Source organism: Equus przewalskii, chromosome 10, assembly GCF_037783145.1.
Source record: "Equus przewalskii isolate Varuska chromosome 10, EquPr2, whole genome shotgun sequence".
In the NCBI taxonomy this organism is placed as follows: Eukaryota; Metazoa; Chordata; class Mammalia; order Perissodactyla; family Equidae; genus Equus; species Equus przewalskii.
Genome location: NC_091840.1, coordinates 31,847,315 through 31,862,336, shown reverse-complemented (window position 1 = coordinate 31,862,336; position 15,022 = coordinate 31,847,315). Strand labels below are relative to the sequence as shown.

Sequence of the window (15,022 nt, the reverse complement as noted above, 5' to 3'; positions counted from 1 at the left end):
CTAGATCCGCCCAATTTTCCATTTAAAGCCACCATTTCAACACGTTCTCTCTGGGGGCCAGGGGGCCAGGGCGGGGATCAGAGACCCTTTTGAGAATCTGTTCAAAGTCAGGGATCCTCTCCCAAGAACAGCACAAACATAAAACATTCTGTGTGCCATTTCAGGGCTTCACAGCCCCCAAGATGAGCCCCATTTTCTGAAACACAGATGGGGCATGGGACCACAGGAGAAACTACAAGAAAGCGCAGATGCCCACTGAACATTCCAGAGGCGCAAGAAGGCTTTTGCAAATCTGCCATCTCTGTACGCACAGAATAAATGACAAGGCTTTTTTTTTGGTTGTTTAGATTGACAGTGTGCTGCTAAACCCCCTCCTTCAACGCAACTTGAGAACTCAATTGTGTAAGTGTATGAATAATTTCCACTTCCATCAGTTAACGCTGAGGTTTAGCAAGGACTAAGAACATGAGGATTACAAAGCTGCCTCCGCATGGGTGCTGGGCGGGGCTGCATAATTAAATGACAGCTCCCAAGCCAAAAGGAAATGGTTTTTTAACTGTCCAGTACCTGGATTCTTTGTGCTAGTGTGGCCCTCCATTAATACAGATCTTCAACAGATAGTCAACTCCACCTGCCTGATTCTGGAATATTCCTTTTGTCTGTGGGACTGGGGCTAAGAAGAGATGGAGGCCAGGAGAGGACGAAGGGGTAACCTTCTTCCACTGGGGTTCTTACCTCTGTGCCTATTGGTCGTCTTATCAAACATCAGCATTGCATCCTCCACCTGCAAAACAAATAGAGAATAGAGTCTGCTTTAGGAACTTTAACAAAATAGACAAAACATTATATATTTCAGTGGCAGGGGAGGTCCATTATAGAAATCATAGTTGCTCATTAAAAACTATTTGAAAATATAAAAAATTAGAAAGAAAAAAAATCACTGTCTTTCCACCTTGCATAACCACAGGTACATCTGATGTATTTCTCTTAGTTTTTGCTTTTTTTAAAAAAAATAATTTGTGTCTCTTTTAATATAGTTTAAATCATATTGTATGAGTATGGAATTTTCCCCTTGTTCTTTTTTTATATATAACATTACAATATTGCAAACAATTTCCAGATTACTACACCTGAACCCTATCTTTTTTTCCCAATATTTTTATTATGGTAAAAAACACATAACATAAAAATTGTCATCTTGGGGCTGGCCTGGTGGCGTAGTGGTTATGTTTGCACACTCCACTTCGGTGGCCCAGGGTTTGCTGGTTTGGATCCCAGGTGTGGACCTACACACCACTCATCTAGCCATGCTGTGGCAGCATCCCACATATAAAGCAGAGGAAGATGGGCACGGATGTTAGCTCAGGGCCAGTCTTCCTCAGCAAAAAGAGGAGGCTTGGCAGCAGATGTTCGCTGAGGACAATCTTCCTCGGTAAAAAGAGGAGGACTGGCGGTGGATGTTCGCTCAAGGCTAATCTTCTTCTTCTTCAAAAAAAAAAGCCATCTTAACCATTTTTAAGGGTAGAGTTCAGGGGTATTAAATATATTCATAATATTGCACTATCATCACCACCAAATATCTCCAGAACTCCTTTCATCTTGCAAAATTGAAATTCTATACCCCTTAAACACTAAGGCCCCATTCCCTGCGTCCCCCAGCCCCTGGCAACCACCCTTCTACTTTCTGTCTCTATGACTGTGACTACTCTAAGACCTTAAAATAAGTACAATCACACGATATTTGTCTTTTGGTGACTGGCTTATTTCACACAGCATAACGTCCTCAAGGTTCATCCATGCTCCATTGTATGTGTACACCACATCTTGCTTATCCATTCACCCATTGATGGACACTTGGGTTTGAGCTAGTGTGAACAATGCTGCTATGAACGTGGGTGCACAAATATCTCTTTGAGTCCCTGCTTTCAATTCTTTTGGGGGTATATTCAGAAGTGAAATTGCTAAATCCTATGGTAATTCTATTTTCAAATTTTTGAGGAACTGTCACACTGTTTCCCACAGTGGCTGTACCATTTTACATTCCCACTAACAGTGCTCAAAGTTCCAATTTCTCCACATTCCAGCCAACATATTTTTTCCTGGGGTAATTTTGCTAGTTGTCATCCTAATGGGGGTGAGGCATCGTGGATACTGTCTTGACTGCCGCGTAGCATTTCATGGAGTGAGAAGCTATAGCTTACTTAATCATCCTTCTCATGGATATTTACAGTTTCCAGTTATAAACAGTGCAGCTTGAACATCTTGATTGTTATGGGCCGAATTGTGTCCCCTCCACTAAATTCTTATGTTGAAATCCCAACCCCTAGTATCTCAGAATGTGACTGTTTTTGGAGATAGGGTCTTTAAAGAGGTAATTAAGTTAAAATGAGGTCATTAGAGTGGGCCCTGATCCAGTATGACTGGTGTCCTTATAAGAAGAGGAAATCTGGACACAGGTACAGAGGGAAGACCACATGAAGACAGAGAGACGGTGTCCACCTGCGAGCCAAGGAGAGAGGCCTTTGAAGAAACCCACACTGCCAACACCTTGATCTCGGACTTCTGGCCTCCAGAATAGTGAGGAAATAGATTTCTGCTGTTTAAGCCACTCGGTCTGTGGTACTTTGTTATGGCAGCCCCAGCAGACTAATACATTGATGCTAAGACCTTTTCAAAAGCACCAAAGAGAAGAAAATAGCAAGGGCATCCATCCTCTGCCTCTCTTCCTAGTCCTTCCTCAGTCCTCCCAGGCATCCTGCTGCCCTTTTAATATTTCTAGCAGTAAGATTTCAGGATCCACACTCAATTCCCACGCAGAGCTCAAGAAACTCACACTTATCGAACCAGATTCGACTTTAAATTCCACTCCTTTTACTTATGATCCAATCCCCTATTTGTTCCTCAAAATACACATCTTTAGGGCAAGTGTTGTCCTAGCCAATGAGCTACTCACCTGGGGACTGGACCAGTTTGGCCAGGTGAGCAGCCTGGTCTCTTCCTTCATTTTGTGCCCAAGGTTGGCAGTAAAAATACAACCCAACCCACAGGGTTGTGGGTGGACAAAACTGTTAGCCAGAAGGCTCTGTGCTTGGAGTAATTTCAGTGTGTGCGTGGTTGGGAAGAACTGAGCACTGTTCACTGGAGCTCAAAGGCTCACAAATGAGCTTGGAGGCCTGAGCTGAGCCAGCTGAGAAAAGGAATCATACGCTATTCATTCCTCACTCCTCCCAGACTACAATCTCCAATGGAGAAGAGGACACTGGGTGAAGCAATAAAACCAGACCTCCAGACAAATCAAATCTATTTTTCTAGATGCTACCAAATGTAATAGGGAGAAAGGCAAAGTCAGGGAAGAACGGATGAGGGGCTAGGCAAGCCAGACACAAACCTCGAAGGGACTGGCCTAGCTTAAAAATCCCTCCTGGAGTCAGGGCCCCCTCTTGTTGCTAAGCAACCGGGCCTGAACAAACAGACTCCTGGGGCCTTCCCCTTCTGGTCCCCATTTCTGAAGTCAGTTACTGGGAGGAAAATGGCCTTGCGTGGTGACTGCTCCTCTGGCAGGAAAGCTGTCCTCTCTCTCCCGGGCACCAGGCTGAGGGGAGTAGGTGATGCTAGTTTGGAGATGGGGGACCTTCTCCAAGGCAGGCTGGAAGAGTCTCCCAGGCACCTGCTGAGGCCATACCCACCACAGCCATCTGCCTCTCATGCGCCACTCAGCAAAACCCCCAGAAGATCAACTGGTATGTTTGTACACAGAGTAGTCACACTTGAGCATATGGTATCACAGACTCAGACCCCGGGCCTCGACAAGAATTCCAGTGCCTGGGGTGCGGGTGAGGGGGGGGCAAAGCCTGCTGGATATCACGCAGGTAAATGTGACATCTGTTTCGCACCCATCTCCATATTTTCTAAGATGTTTGCCAAGTCCTTATTTTGAGCCGAAAATGCCTAACAGTAAGGAAAACAGCCTCCCTTCTGTGTTGGCTGTGTTTTGGTACTGAAACTCAGATCCCCTTAGGAAAGAAATATTTTGAATTTAAAAACTGTATTTCAAACCCCTCTTTCAACAGTGTCTAACTGGCTCCCACTTTTCCTTCCTGAGTCTGGACATTCTCTGACGCTGCCCTTCTAACATTCACTCCACCCCGCTGAGCAAGGGGGAGGATCCGTGTATGTTTTTAGGGCGACCATTGTCACACAGAAGAGAGCTCTCTCCTCCACAGTCCAGCTGTACAATGGGACTCGCAAAGCCCTCCTGAATAGATAAAGTGTCAGGGCGAAAGAAAAATTCTATTAACGCTTTACAAAATAAAACATCTAAGAAGTAGCTAGAGAGGCAAGAAAAAGCGAGAAAAAATCAATCTGGCTAAGTCCCGGCGCTCAAGGGGAGAAAACTTTTCAGTGATTGCAAAACACTTATTAATTCAGAGAAGCCATCAATGCGATGGAAATCTGGCAGAACAGCAAGAGCTGAAACTGGAAGAATTTGAATATACAAAGACTGAATAGAATGAAAAACACGGCCTCACATACGGGGCTGTTTCTCACGGTTCTGTGTGAAGCAAACAGAAGCGGCCTGTGTGGGTCTCCATCACAGGGGGCGGAGGGCTACAGTCAAGGTAACCGTATTCTACCCCGGAGCGAGCAAACTGAGAACTCTGTCTCTGTCTGTCTGTCTGTCTCACTTCCACTCACGGAACCCAAAGAGTTAGCTGGCTGTGCAGAGTCATCAACATGCAGGCCAGGCCTCACTCAGGGTGTCAGAAGAAGGCAAAAGCATGGGGCTGGACACAGAGTTTTTCTGACCTCAGGCAGAAACACCATCAACCCCTGTTAAGCGCCTCCTCAATGGACCCCACTCTCCTCCTCAAGATCAGCGCTGATATTTATTTTGTGTTGACAGTGCCTTCAGCAGCCTTACAGATTTCTTTGTACCAGAGGTGGGCCCCATGGCCTAGTGGTCTTGGGGGTCCCCAGTGGGAGTGGCAAGGAGAGGACCTTCTGAACCTCAGCATGCCTGGTCAGCTCTGAGAGAAGGAGCTAGTTCCAACCTTGAGATGTGCCTTTTAATAACTTCAGGCAGGTTTAAAATGCAGCCCTGGCACCCTTGGTGGTGTATCTTTGTGAATGAAAAAAAGCAGGGTAAAGTAACTTTTAAGTGAGACGGTTGGGGAGGCCCCTCTGTCTGGACACCAGAAGGTCCTGAACATGTGTTTCTGCCTATTATAAGGTTCAGACCAGGCTGTAACAGCCTCAGAGGTGTGTACCATGACACATCACATCCGAGAGTTAATAGTGGGAGCTATACTGTTAGTCTCTATTGCCCACGGGGTTGGGGCAGGGCTTTTCAAACTTCATCCACATCAGAATCACCTGTGTGACTCGTTAAAACACAGATCTCCTGGGCCTCAGGGCCAGTGTCTGATTCAGTAGCATTTGCATTTCTTTCTTTCTTTTTTTTTTTGGTGAGGGAGATTGGCTCTGAGCTAACATCTGCTGCCAATCCTCCTCTTTTTGCTTGAGGAAGACTGGCCCTGAGCTAACATCCACCCCAATCCTCCTCTATTTTGTATGTGGGTCACCACCACAGTGTGGCTGATGAGTGGTCTCGGTCCGTGCCCAGGATCTGAACCTGTGAACCTGGGTCGCCAAAGCAGAGAGCTCTGAACTTAACCACTACACCACTGAGGGGCCTCAGCATTTGCATTTCTAACAAGCTCCTGGTGATGCTGATGTAGCTGCTGGCCTGTGGACCCCACCTCCCACGTGCGGCTCTAAGGATGAGAAACGAGAACAAAGGTTATAGACAGTGGACAGACTGCTTCTTCCTCTTTACACACACTGAGTCCTCAACCCAGGAACAAAATTCTCTTCCAGAGGCAACAAATACACTCCAGTGTGGCAACAGTTCTACTTCTTTGTTCCCCGTCCCTTGGATGTTCATGGTCTAAGATGCTGAAAATGATGACAGTAGAACACATGATGGAAACGATAACAAGAAGAGAGATTTCTTCGTGGCAAGCGAGCTGCCCCCACACCTAATGCAGGACAATTTGGATTCTCTCAGGAGGATACAAACTTTCCTTCGAACAGATAAACTCCAGCCATGTCTACATCATTCAGCCAACTCAGTCTTGATTAGAATATCGAGGTAACATTATACCTACTTTTATGCAACATATATTTATTAGGCACTCACCATCTGCAAAGCCTCAGCCTAAGTACAAATAAGGGACATATTATATAGGTCTGTGGTAGACTGACTGCACTAATGCCCTGCACCCTTAACCCTGTAATTTTGCAGTTCTTCTCCCAAAAGAGGTGAGCCTATCTCCCCATCCTGTGGATCTGGATGTAACCTGTTATGGTCAATAAAAGGGGGTGGAGAGAACGGTATGCTAATTTTGGGCGTGGCCTTGAGAGGGTCTGCATGTTTCTGCTTGTCCTCTCTCACGCCTCTGCCATCACCATGAGAAAGGCATGGCCAGGCTAGCCTGCTGGAGGATGAGAGGCCCGGTGAGCAGGGCCAAGCCCCCTCAGTTGCTCCAGCTGAGGCCCCCCTAGAGGGGCTGACAGCTAGTCAATCCCAAAACATGCAAGCGAGCCCAGCCAAGATCAGGAGAATCACTCCTAGTGGCTCTAGGCACGTGAAATAAACAGCTATTGTCTGCCACTGAGGTTTAGTGGTTGTTTGTTACACAGCATTCTGGTAAGAGGTAACTCATCTATGGTCCCTGTTCTCAAAAGAAAAACCTTTCAATTTATCAGAAGATATACAGACAGTCTCAAATAATACCAGACGGTGAACAAAGGCAAGAAAAGGGGTGGAAGGAGGTAAAACGCAGAACGTGGGCTGACGATTAAACTATCAAATTCCCAACTGCAAATAGAATACAGATATCAGGGTGCAAAGGGACTGCTTCTAAATCTCATCGAAGCCGCAAGGTTGGAGACAGAGGTCCTGGAAGCGCCAAGAGAAATTGGCAACGTGTTCCTCACTAAATGAGCACCATGAAAATCAGCAATAATTAGCACTCCAGTCAGTGGGTGCTGCCTCTCTAATCCTAATTCATTTAATGAATGAGCAAGCCCTCTTTATAATGAGTCAAAAGATTTATTGTGAGCCAGACATTCTTGCTGGGCGATTTTAGAAGTAGCCAGATGGTGTTGACCATATCCAGAGGTGAGACTTTAGCCAGTGTGGCCCACATGCTAGCTGAAGAGGAAACCCTTCAAGTCACAAAGCCAAGAAGATCCTAGAAAGAGAGGTCAAAAATTCTGTTTGTTGGGCCTGCCCCAGTGGCGTAGCAGTTGAGTTTGCAAGCTCTGCTTCGGTGGCTCAGGCTTTGTAGGTTTGGATCCTGGGTGAAGACCTAGCACCACTCATCAAGCCACGTTGTGGCGGCATCCCACATAAAATAGAGGAAGATTGGCACAGATGTGAGCTCAGGGCTAATCTTCCTAAGCAAAAAAAATAAAAAAATTCTGTTTGTCAAGTTGGTTGGCCAAGGTTGTGATCCTAGAGCGTGCCCCCAGATCACTGCTTCTTCTGCTGGCAGTTTTGGCTCCCTAAGCACAGACTGGGTAAGTGAAGATGATTTGGGGATGCAGAAAACTCGTTCCCAGGAGACGGCTCAAGGGAAGAGTTGCTGATGATAACTCAGCGGGTGCTGGGAGGCAGCTCAGGGCGGCAGGCGGTGCGGCACACACTGTGGGCAGGATCCAGGTTCTAACCCCAGCTCCATCAGGATCTCACTGAGGACAAGTCACCTCCCTTCTCTGTCCTCAGTTTCTCATCTGTGAAAGGATGGAACTGTACAAGATGCTCACGGAAGATCAGTTCACAAAGACTCTGCCTAGAATGCTGAAATGGCCCGCAGAGCCTGCTGGGACAACATCTGGGAGCATCGAATTCACCACTGGTCCTTTGCAAACCCTCTGTTCTGTGAGGCTGTTCCAGAGCTTTGCTGTGGTCAACACACCCTGAGAAATTTCCTACTCCTCTTGAGGATACAAATACACACACCCACACGCCACCCGTATCAAGAACAAAGCAGGAAATGGCACTTCAAATGAGCCTTAAATTATCCAGTCAGACACAAGGAGGCAGAGGGAAGGAAAAAAGAAACGCAGCTCTTCATACGCCCCCAGAACAAATGCCCTTGGATTTCGCTTCCTGCTCCCACTCAAACGCCTCGAGCGTTGGTTTAAATAAACTCCCATAAACGCAATGCCGTGATAGTACAGTGCGTAGGGCTTAACGGGCCTTATTATGCTCTAAAAACTCAAGGCACTGAAGTCACGAGAGTGGAGACTCATATATGAGGCAGGACTGCCCAGGACAGGGGAGCCTGGAGTCCGTGCTGGAGACAGGGGTTGCCTTATCCCGGGATTATCTCAGAACGCAGGATGGCACCAGCTCTCAGCTTCTCCCCCAGCCAGCGTGGACAAAGACAGAATCTGTGCGCGCCCTGAAGCTCAGTAACGGTGTCTAGTTCCTTGAAATGAGACTTTCCAGTGTGCTGCGGCCTTGCAAAGAGGGAGGCTGGTCTATCTTTAATCACTGCCCAAAAGTAAGAATAGAGGGGCAAAGGGAGCAACCAGGAAAATCCCAGTAGTTCATGCTGAAATCTACATCAGTGGTTTTCAACCTCGAGTGCTCACCAGAATCCCTCGAAGAACTTTTAAAAATCCCTGCTGCCGAGGCCACACCCCGACCTGTTCAATCAGTCCTGCGGAGCGGGGCGCCCGCGGAGTAGGGTGTAGAGCTCCCCGCTGATTCCAGGGGGCAGCCAAGGCTGAGAACCACCAACTAAACGGCTAAACGGCTGAATACAGACGAGCTGAGCCTTGATTGCAGCACATGTGCGTGTAGAGGGGCCCTAAATAAAAGGGGCGTTACGTGGGCCTTCGGCCGCCTAAAGATGGGCTGTTCATCTCCTGCCAGACGTCAGGATCAGGCAGGCCCTTTGTCATATGCTGCTTTTGGGGGCTGTCCTCACCTTGTCTTGGTCTTAGGACAAGAGGGCCAAAGTTATTTATTGGAAGCAGCTCAGAAGAGCCCAAAACTGAACACAGGACTTCAACTAGCGAATCTGTAGCTTTTCTCTCACCATCACCAATATTTTCACATATATCATAGCTCTGGGCCTCACAAGAACCCCAAGAGACAGGAACTATTACAAATTCTCTGAGGCTCAGTTTCCGTTGGTCACCCTGGGGCTGGCAAGGGGCTGGGCCCAGGACTCGGCCACTGGTCTGAGAGGCCCAAGTCTGGCCCAGCCCAGCCCTGCCTGCCTGCCCCATCTCAGGTGCAGTCACCCCCTCGCTGCGGGCACACGAGCTCCCCAGTCCCCCCATCTCTGTGCATTTAGCCCCGGAAGACTGCAGCAGTGGGGCAGCTCTCAGAGCATCTCTCCTAGCTGCTGCTGCTAGAAACTTTTTCCTTCACTCCAAGAGTTAAAAAAATTCTAGTTTGCACCCACCTGAAAGCTCGTCTGTTTTCACACCCATGCCTCTAACTGAATAATAAGAGAAACAGTCTGCTTCGTTTCTCCTAAACTCCTTTTTTTATTGTAGCAAAATATACACAACATAAAATTTACCATTTTAACCATGTTTTGGTACACAGTTCAGTGCATGAAGTGCATTTCCTAAACTTTTCACAGAAGAGTCCTATGATGGCCAGAAAGTTCTATCCCCATTGGCAAGACTCTTCTTCACTGGCCCTGTTTTCTCCTACTTTTCACTCTCGTGGGGTCATTCCATCTTCGCGTTTAACTTAAACACCACCAGCATTCCTCAGATAGCAGTTATGCATTCAACAAATGGACACTTGTCCATGGGAGCTGAAGGGTGGGGCTGTCCATAAGACTCCATCCTGGAGGTTCAGACACGTTACTCACCCTAAGGCAAAGCCTCCTGCTGGGAGGTTCCGATTCCACAAGTAAATACAGACTGTAAGTTACGAAATGCCTATTCCCCTCGAAATGATGATTATCGTAATAGCCACCACTTACTGAGCTTAATGGGCAATTTGCAAAGCTCGTTTAATGATCACAATAGCTCTGAGGTAGATATTATCATACCCATTATACAGGTGAGAGAACTGTGGCTCGGTGCAATCAAGTGACTTGCCTAGGATCCTGCATGCAAGTGGTGGAGCAGAATTTAAACCAGAAGCATCCCTGCGTCTTTCTACTCCTCTCTCTTCCTTGTGTTCTATTCTGAATCCCTAGGGCTTAGCGTAGGGCCATGGTCTCCTGAATGATCCAACAAACACTGTGTAAAACTCTACCAACAAGTGAAGAGAGGTGATGATGTCCCCAAGAACACAGCGATACACAGCCTCTGGTAGGCTCAGGAGAGGAGGGCATGACTGGATAGGCAAAGGACAGAGGAAGATGGAGGGTCTCTTCCTTTCAGATGGGCGAACTGGGAAAGCCCAGAGATCACTTGGCTGCCCTGAGGTCACAGAGCTGAAACTGCAGAGGGCTCCTGAACCCAGTCCAGGGCTCGGCCCACGTGAGTCCCTGCTGTGTGTGGGTGCTAAGAATGCTGAGTGTGTCCCCCTTCCTAGAGTTGCTAGAGAGGCTTAAATGGTGACTAAGGTGCCTAACGTATGGAACACAGACACTGTCTCAAGTCACTGCACAGTCCCTGGCAAGCCCCTCCAGGAGCCGGCTTGGTGGGCATATACATGCATGTGAACATACATGTATGCATGCACACACATGCACAACCCACAAAGATAAGCAGGGAGCTAACACCCAATGCTGTTTGTCTTCCCACTGCAAATGGGTCACACCTAGGGACAGCCACTAAAAGAATCAGCATGTCATTGGGGGAACAATTGCAGGAGGCCCCATATCAAAACTGAGCAAGGGAAGCAAGAGTCGGCCTGTGCAACATATGGTCGGGGTGGGGGCTCCATTCCAGCTGTGCAGGCAAAGCCTGGGGCCCCGGCACCACCTCGGGGGGTGGAAGAGGAGGTTCGCTCTGGGGATATCTGAGCCGGGGCTTAGACCGAGGCAGCGAGGGAAGGGAGGTGAGAGGGACACCAAGAGAGGCCAGGCAGGAGCTGTTGGAGGAAAAGCAGTTGGTTCCGGCAGACTTGACAGCTGTCACACGGAAATGGCATCTGGCCTAACGGCCTCTTGTGCGAGGTGCCTTCGAGTGGTGGCTGCTGCGCTCTGGAAATCCACAGCCGTTTACAGCTTTGGTTGTAAGTGCGTGCGTGCATGCATGCATGCAAGTGTGCGCTGGGGGCGGGGGGAGAGGCAGGCAGGCTGCCTAATGCTCCTGTCTCCCCCCCATCCAGCCTCTCCCCATCAGGCCTCACCTACCGTGAAAAAGGCCCAAACCTGCCAGCTCCGGAGGAGACAGGCAAATCATTAGTGGCGCACTGATGTGCCGTAACACTCTCTTGCATTCCCATTAAACAAATACTAAACTGCTAATTGCCAAAATAGATCTCCACAACTCTGACCGAACAGGGGAAGGGTTTATAATTACCAAGTGTGAAAATGCACAGCCTGTAAATAACCACCTCATCTGTCCTAATACGGGCTGATATTGATGGGCATGAAATAAACATCAGGACCAAATGGAAAAATCATCCACATCTCCTGTGGCCAATGCAATCTCGAATGGTGACAAGCGTAGCTGCAGCCATACGCTCGGGGAGGGGAGAGGGGAGAAAGGAGTTTTGTAGGCTTGGAAAGTCTAGGTTCTAATACTGACTTCAATCCACTAGGCCATTTGCTGCTTCTTTCTGCCTGGAAAATAGGGAGGGTAAACGGCCCGGTTTGATAGGATGGAGGGCTTGTCTGCACCTCGGAAAGCCTGGGGCCTGGGGCCTGGGCCAGGGAACTTGTGGTGCATGAACCTCTGGGACAGGGCTTCAGATCCCTCTTCCGTGCCCCCTTTAAGAGACTGGTTGGTGAGGATGGAGAATGAGTTCTGCTACGGGGACACATTTATTCATTAAGCCAATATTTATTAAGGCTCTACGGTCTGCGCAACACAGAGAGTTGGTTGCAGAGCACAGATAAAAAGGATCTGGGTTTAGAATGACCCTTGGGCCTTCTGACACCCCCATGCCACAGTGACTCCCTCTCCCCGACTGTCCCCTGCCACTGGGATGGGAGGTAGTCTGGTCTATCAGATTCCAGAGGCCCACCTCTCTCCTAGACTGCACCTGGTGGGGGTGGGGGTGGCTGGTGACATGCCAGAGGTGACAGGCAGGGTCCCTGCAGCCTCTTGAGCCCTAACACCTTCCAGCTCCACCAGCCTGTGATTCTGAGGAGTTCGGCCAGGTCTGGGAGTGAAAGTCCGAAATCAGTGGAGAGGAGGTTCCATTGGTCTCACAATCACAGACTTGGGAGTGAGAAGTGACCCAGAGTCACTGCTCCACTTCCCACCCAGAGCAGGAATCCCTTCTCCAAGGCTGCTTTGAACCCCTTCTGGAGCTTCAAAGGCTCGGAGCATCTCTGCCCCACGCCCTCGCTCGAGCTGCTCAGGCCTGAATTCAGCAGCAGTGGTACTCGGATGCCCGAAGTGGCAGCTTCCTCTGATCTGAAGCTCAGTTTTGGCACACGGCAGAATCCTGTGAACCGCATGGCATCGGGCACCTGAATCAGAGCACCAAGCACGCCTCACCCCCCAAAGCTGCTTAATGGAGCTTTAATGGCATCTGAAGAAGTTCCTGCTCCTCCCCGTCTGAACCGCCTGAGAGCCAATCTCCTCAGCCCCTCGTCGCTAAAGTCACACCCAGAGCCCTGGGTCAAGGAGCCTATGGGGTGCCAGGTCTAGCCTCCACCCAAAGACCTTATCAAATGTCAGCAAAATGAAGGAAGGTCTGAACTATAGAGTATTTTTAAAGGAATTCTACTTTGTTACTTTTAAATTCCCAAAGTATCTTCAAATAATGGCTAACAAAATGCCACTGAGAACACCAAGTTCAAGTGCAGCAACAGGCGAAAGGATTCAGCCACTTGGCAGTTACTTCTTGTTCAGAGAGGATCATCAAATCTTTGAGCCGCAAAGGCCCAAAAAGATACGGGTCCAGCTGACTCATTTTGCAGAGGAGCAAACCGGCTCTGGGCAATTCCATGGCTCCAGGCAAAGCCAGAGTGGTGGGGTAAAAAGAGCCTGGTGTGCCGTCAGAAGTCCTGGGTTCAAATCCTGCCCCACCGTTTCCACCTATGGACATCTCAGGCTTTCCAAGGTGGCTCAGTTTCCTTGAGTGTCAAAGGGGGTGACGATCGCTGTTCACCTTCACTCCAGCTTTGAGAAGCAGGAATGACTGACATACAATTCAGGAAAGCACTTGGTCAGTGGTAAATGACCGCCCTTTGCTATCGCCAGTATACAGCACACACAGGCGCTCGACAAATATGTTAGACGAGGGCTGGGTAATACCCTAACAGACTTTGTATCGATTCCCACAAATTCAGATTTCGTGAAATCAGCATGGATGAGTGAGGTCTGCCCTCATAAGGGTGCCCTGCTTTATGCACTGGGCTGTAATGAGTCGTATGCAAATAAACCATATTTTAGAGAGCAAGGGAATCGAAGAACAAACCGCGGTGCATCCTTCAGTGGAATATTCCTGGCAATAAAAAGAAACCACTAGGACACCACCTAGACGGATCTCGAGGGAATTAGGCAGACTGAAAAACGTCAGTCTCCAAGGCTTGCTCTAGGCTGTATGTTTCCATTTCTATAATATTCTGGAAACGACAAAATTATAGTGATGGAGAATAGATTAGCGGTTGCCAGGGGTTGGGAGAGGGGAAGGGTGATTATTACACGAGGAGTTTATTTGTGGTGATGGAACACGTCTGCATCCTGCCTGATCGTGGTGATAGTCACTCCAATCTACAAAAGCCACGAAGTTTCAAAGAAGTGCAGGTGAGTAAATGCACAAGTGTGCACACACACACACACACACAAGTGCCTGTTAAAACTGATGATATATATAGGGGTCGGTCACGTGGCATAGTGGTTAAGTTTGTGCACTCAGCATTGGTGGCCTGGGGTTCTCGGGTTTAGATCCCAGGCATGGACCTACACACCTCTCACCAAGCCATGCTGTGGCAGCATCCCACATACAAAGTAGAAGAAGCCTGGCACAGATGTTAGCTCAGTCACAATCTCCCTCAAGGAAGAAGAGGAAGATTGGCAACAGATGTTAGCTCAGGGCCAATCTTCCTCACCAAAACCAAACCAAACCAAACCAAAAAACCTGATGATAGACCAACATCATATTCCTGGTTTTAACAGTGTGCTATGGTTATGGGAAATGCTGCCATCGTGGGAAGCTGAGTGAAGGGTACATCAGAGCTCTCTGTACTCTTTTTACAACTCTTTGTGAGTCCTAAACTATTTAAAAATAAAAATTTATACTAATAACTTTTAGAACCCACAAGAGGCTCATGATTTCAAGAAACTCAGTGGCATATCAGTTTACAATGCAAATAATTTTGCCCTAATTTCTCTTGATTTGGATAAAGTGGGCCTAAATAAAGTACGCCTGATATAGGAAAGATACAGCCCTTGCCTGTGTCTCAGATTTGGCACAGCGTATCGTGCTCTGAAATATTACGTTGTCACACGAATATCTGTGTTGGAAGTCCCCAGTGCCTCATCCCATCACCTCCCCTGGTCCTCAGGATGTTTCACAGAGAGCTCTGCAAACCCACAGCACCCGCTGGAGGAGCTAATCCCAAAACAAGTGCACAATAAGTGCTCGCGGATCAAGTTTCAGAAAGATTTGGCAGGATAAAGAAAAAAATTCAGACAGAAAAGAGCCCCCAGTCCAGTGGTTTCCATTTTTAACCCATCAAGGCCCTGTCTTTCGTTTAATTTTTGAAACACAGATCGTACAGGTTTTGAGATCTTTCATACACTAAATTGCACTTATTCCCACTTCTGAGATGCAGAGATGTATTTATCAACGCTCGTCATCATTTAAGTGGGGGCTTTTGGCAGCACGGGGTGACCAGGGGCAGAGTGAGTT

The 15,022-nt window shown here is 48.2% G+C and overlaps 1 protein-coding gene across 23 annotated transcripts in view; it reads right to left on the bottom strand.

The window, feature by feature from the left end:
• The window catches only part of MSI2 (musashi RNA binding protein 2), a 386,410-nt gene that overhangs the window by 140,976 nt on the left and 230,412 nt on the right, over window positions 1–15,022 (bottom strand). For all 23 annotated transcript variants that reach the window (XR_011523121.1, XR_011523122.1, XM_070560806.1 and 20 more), the window contains exon 7: window positions 736–784. Coding sequence is in view for 21 of the 23 variants with exons in the window: in XM_070560806.1 (XP_070416907.1) it covers window positions 736–784 (49 nt within the window). In the remaining 2 variants the exon portion in view is untranslated. The remainder of the gene's footprint in view (window positions 1–735; window positions 785–15,022) is intronic.